Genomic DNA, 4,632 nt, shown 5'->3' on the forward strand with positions numbered 1-4,632 from the left:
ACAAAGTTCGAATATATTTTAAATTTGTTAGCCATTTGTCCATCCCTGCGGATATTCCAGAAAAACTTACTATATTTTATATATAATATATCTTTTTCTAACTATATTTTTATCTTTCAAAGTCATATTATTCTACAAAATATATTTATATGAATTAAAACTAAGTATTATAATAATATAGTAACAAACATATTTTTAAGTGCGCAACCGTTTAATAAATTAATTGATAAAAAATAATTAATACAATAATATGAATTTAAAATTAAATAAATAATATTTCATTTTTAATGAATATAGGGAAAAGGTTTGCCTGGACCAACCGGAGATATAGGGATGCCTGGATTTCCAGGAGAAAAGGGAGAAATGGTATTTCTTTATATATATATATTATTACTATTATAACCTATCTAAAATTTAGTTTCGGGGGAAGCAAAATTTAAAATACCAATTTTTAATTAAAAATTTAGGGAAAGGAAGGGTGCTTCTCTCTCTCCACCTAAATAGGCCTATGGGCAGTAAATTTGATAACTATAATAAATAATTAAGTTCATTTCTCAACTATTGTATACGTGTGTTATCGGCTTAAATTGACTAATTTGACTCAATCTTCAGTCGCATGCCGAAAAAAAATATCAGAAAAGTCTTGTTACGCAAGAGAATCTTTTCCCCCTTTTTCTAAGATTGATGCATCTTTTAAGAGAAAACCTTGAAGCTCTGCTCGTTTTTAAAATTGGCTAAAATAATCCGATTACCCAACTATATTTATTTAAAAGTTTTTTTCTTCAATTAAATTAGAATATGAATATATATAGTTGGTAAGTTAATCAAGGAAAAGAACTAATCCTGAGTAACCACGTATGACTCTGAATCGCTCCATTTTAAATATTACTGAGAGCAATTTTTAAATAATAAAAATCTGATTTGACCAAAAGTAAATTACTGCATGATTTTAGAAAATTTTGCCTATATTAATTTTTATATTATAGTTATTTCATATAAATTAAAAAACTACAAAATAAATATATGGAAAAAATGTCTGAAAATAATATGGTAAGTGTATTCTGATAAAACTGGAATTTATTTCCGGTAAAATCGATTCTACAAAATTAAAACCCACTAATAATTTGTTATATTTATAATTTTAAAAATAAATATATTATTTTTAATATATTACAATGCAAATCTAAATATTCTCATATACAATGTATCTAGGGAGAAAATGGCGAAAGAGGAATAATAGGATTACCCGGCTTGCCTGGAGTAATGGGCCTGCCTGGAAACCCTGGGGGAATGATCTCAGTAATTATTTACTCATTATTATATTTTTATATTTATTATTTTTTTAAGAACTAAGTTCAGTATTAAGCTTTCCTCTATCGCTGAAAGAGGGATAACCGGTAGTGTTGTTAAATGACTCGATTTGGTTTAGAAACGACTTAATCAATATTATAGCCAGAAAAATATTGCCTAAGTCTCGAGATTTTGCTAATAGGTGTCCAATGCCATAGACCAACATCTTCAGGCTTGAGTAATATTGTTCTAGATAAAATATTGAGTTAGCAGTAGTGTTGTTATTATATAAGCTCGAAGATTTTGCTGATAGACTGCAAAAAGGTTTGGTCCCCTATTTGAAAAATCTCGAGGCTTACATAATATTATTTTAGCTAAAATCTTGATCGGGCTCTTTTTAAAAATCGACTCAAATCGGGCCTCGAGCCATTTAGCAACACTAGTGGACGCAGTAATTTTATCAAATACTTAGGGGTGGGGCAGTGGATATTTTGATTTTATGTTAATTTTTTATATCATGTGAGATTATACCATTAGATAAATGGATTAAACATTTTAAAGAAAGGCATTCAATCCTTATTCTTTATGAAAGTTATTATTTTTAAAAATTTGTGCATAACAAAAAATGCTGTCAATCGTACTGTAGTTAATGTTATATTTTCATAAACGATTTTTAATGGGTTTGGTACCAATTGCAATGCAGATGCATTTTTGGAGTGAGTACGGTGGTTCAAGCGAGTCATCTACCTGCATAATTTAGACTAGAGGGTACTCTCATAGGAATCTCAGCAACTATGGGAGTCATGAGAACATTGCCTTCTAAAACTACACTGGCTATCATTTCAAAAAAATAATTTTGTCGCCTCTTACAATTAAACTATCTGTATCAACTAACAAGTTTTTTTCTATTGTAATCACCAAACTAATCTAACCAAAAAAGAGTTGCATTTGTTAGATTACCTTATAATTAATGAGGATTTTTTGTTGTATAATATGAGCGAGCAATATAATACCCTACTCACAATAATCATATTGTAACTATTTATAAAAAAAAATATATATATATTTTAAAAAATCTAAAAAAGAGATCTGCATTTTCTCAAATCAATGGAACTCCAATGTTAGGGGTAATTATTTATATTTATTTGATGTATGAATCATTTTAAAAATTATTACCATCTATTTTCTCAATTCCCAAATTTTTTTAATTTATCAAAGGCATAGCGGCAATCTTTGGGTAATTCATAAAAATATTGATATTAAACACTAAAATTTTAAAATAAAAATTAAAAGATGTCTTCTGTTTTAATCTTATATTTTTAAATCAATGACTAAAATGTATAGGGAATTGAACTTTATGAGGAAAAGAAGTGTTCGTTAATAAATAAGAAATAAAATTATTTTTCAGAAAAGTTTCGAAACGTTTTCGAAAGCGGAACACTTTATTTCTTAAAAGCGGAACAGGAACCGAAATTTCTCCTTGTTCTAGATTTTATATATTATTGAATAAATTTCTAATTTTATTGTATATTTTATTAAGCACTATATTACATATTTTATTTATTTTTAAAGCTTCCTGGACCACCGGGACCTCGAGTATGATCTATTCACTCTTTAATTGTGGATTTTACTTATCTTATGATTTACAATTAAATTATTTTATATAAAATAAATATAAAACAGTTATCTAATTATAATCCTGCTTCAGGAAAGTTAGTTTTACTTTTAATCATAAAAAGACGTAGAGACCGAATATTTTGTGAACATTATCTATTATGTATACCAGAGACCTGTAGTCCAGGCGAGAACGGACCAAAAAATGGTAGGCCTTACCGAGCCGATAATTTAAATTATATCAATAATTAAACAGTTGGAAATGTTGAAAAGTCATATAATGGAGGAAAATAGAGAAATTTTAAAAATTCCGGGGCCTTAAAATGATCAAAAATATTAATCCCTAGCTGGGTTTGAAAAATTTTCCAAATCCGTGGCCGAGGTAATATTTTGATTGCTGCAGGTACCTGTTATATAAATAATAGATACTCTATATATTAATAAATAGTGCAATAAAAAAAATGTTACAACTCTTAAAATAAATTATAGGGCCCTCTGGGCTTACCGGGAAGGCCTGGTCTTAAGGGTGAAAATGGAATCCAAGGAATTCAAGTTATTTCTATTAATAGTTTTATTTTTTTTAAATTTTTACCTTTTCTTTAACATTGCAAATTTTGCATTTTAAACTTGATATTATCTTATCTCATAATAATTTAGGGTAACAAAGGAAACTCTGGGTCGCGAGGAGTCATGGGATTACCAGTAATTATTTAATATTTATTGATTATAATTGAAACTTTTGAAGTTTTTTTCTACAAGTTATTCAAAATAATTTTAAAAAATAAGTTAACCGCCATTCCGATATAAAGGAAAATGCATTTTACATGGAATTGTCGTTGGTGAAGATCAATGTCACGTTTCTAATCCCATTGATACTTTTTTTAAAAAAACTAGGTTCATTAATTGATTACTTTTTTAAATTTCTCAAACTAAACCACTCTGTTTATATTTCGATAGATTATGATGTGGTCTCCTCTTTTCCATTGGAATTATTCCATTTTTTATACATCAGACTGAACGTGAACAATAATATCTTCACTAGTTCTCATTAAAAAAAATAAAATAACAGTTTTGTGATAAAATGTTCAGAACTTTTATCTTTGGATATTTTAAGACATTTTGTCGTGATCACATAAAAGTATTAATTGTAAAAAGATTTTAAAATTTAAATAATTTATTAGTTCAAATCTTGATTAATAAAAATATTTTTTAGGGTGTGTCAGGTCATAGAGGAGATATGGGATTTCCAGGCTTAACAGGCCCACCCGGAATTAAAGTTAGTAATAATATTTAGAATATCTAACAATTTCTTTATTTTCAAATCGTAGGTTTATGCTAATAATATATTGTAATAATTATATATTATAAAATTTATGATGTAATAATAGTCATAATATTTTCTTTTTTAAATTTTATATTAAAAAAATTATCTCCTGGACCTAAATAGTAAGTTTTATGTATATTGTATTCCCTATTTTTAAAGAAATATCATTAATTTAGGTATGAACGATTCTATATAACATACATTAAATATAAACAATATATATAATTATAAAATATAAATAATATCTATAATTATCTATATAATTATAAAATATTTTATCATATTTATGATAACGGTTGCGTACTTTATACTGTAATTACTAAAGTTTACTAAATCATTTATTTAAAGTCAGTATATTATATATTTTTTGTGTTAGGGTGATCCCGGTTCACAAGGAATCAAGG

The 4,632-nt window shown here is 26.6% G+C and overlaps 1 protein-coding gene across 2 annotated transcripts; it reads left to right on the forward strand.

The window, feature by feature from the left end:
* The first annotated feature begins 289 nt into the window (after positions 1–289).
* LOC135924641 (macrophage receptor MARCO-like) lies at positions 290–4,405 on the forward strand. 2 transcript variants are annotated; one of them, XM_065459731.1, is made up of 8 exons: positions 290–366; positions 1,213–1,299; positions 2,376–2,417; positions 2,863–2,886; positions 3,394–3,456; positions 3,562–3,606; positions 4,118–4,180; positions 4,352–4,396. In XM_065459731.1, exons 1-8 carry the CDS (start codon positions 334–336, stop codon positions 4,352–4,354), a joined length of 360 nt encoding a protein of 119 aa, XP_065315803.1. In that variant the 5' UTR covers positions 290–333; the 3' UTR covers positions 4,355–4,396. The 2 variants fall into 2 exon arrangements, with proteins under 2 accessions (XP_065315803.1, XP_065315804.1); XM_065459732.1 differs by lacking the exon at positions 2,376–2,417 and having other exon boundaries at positions 4,352–4,405.
* Positions 4,406–4,632: the final 227 nt, after the last annotated feature.

The sequence above is a fragment of the Gordionus sp. m RMFG-2023 genome, chromosome 2 (assembly GCF_954871325.1).
Source record: "Gordionus sp. m RMFG-2023 chromosome 2, tfGorSpeb1-WG-v2, whole genome shotgun sequence".
Taxonomy (NCBI): domain Eukaryota; kingdom Metazoa; phylum Nematomorpha; class Gordioida; order Chordodea; family Parachordodidae; genus Gordionus; species Gordionus sp. m RMFG-2023.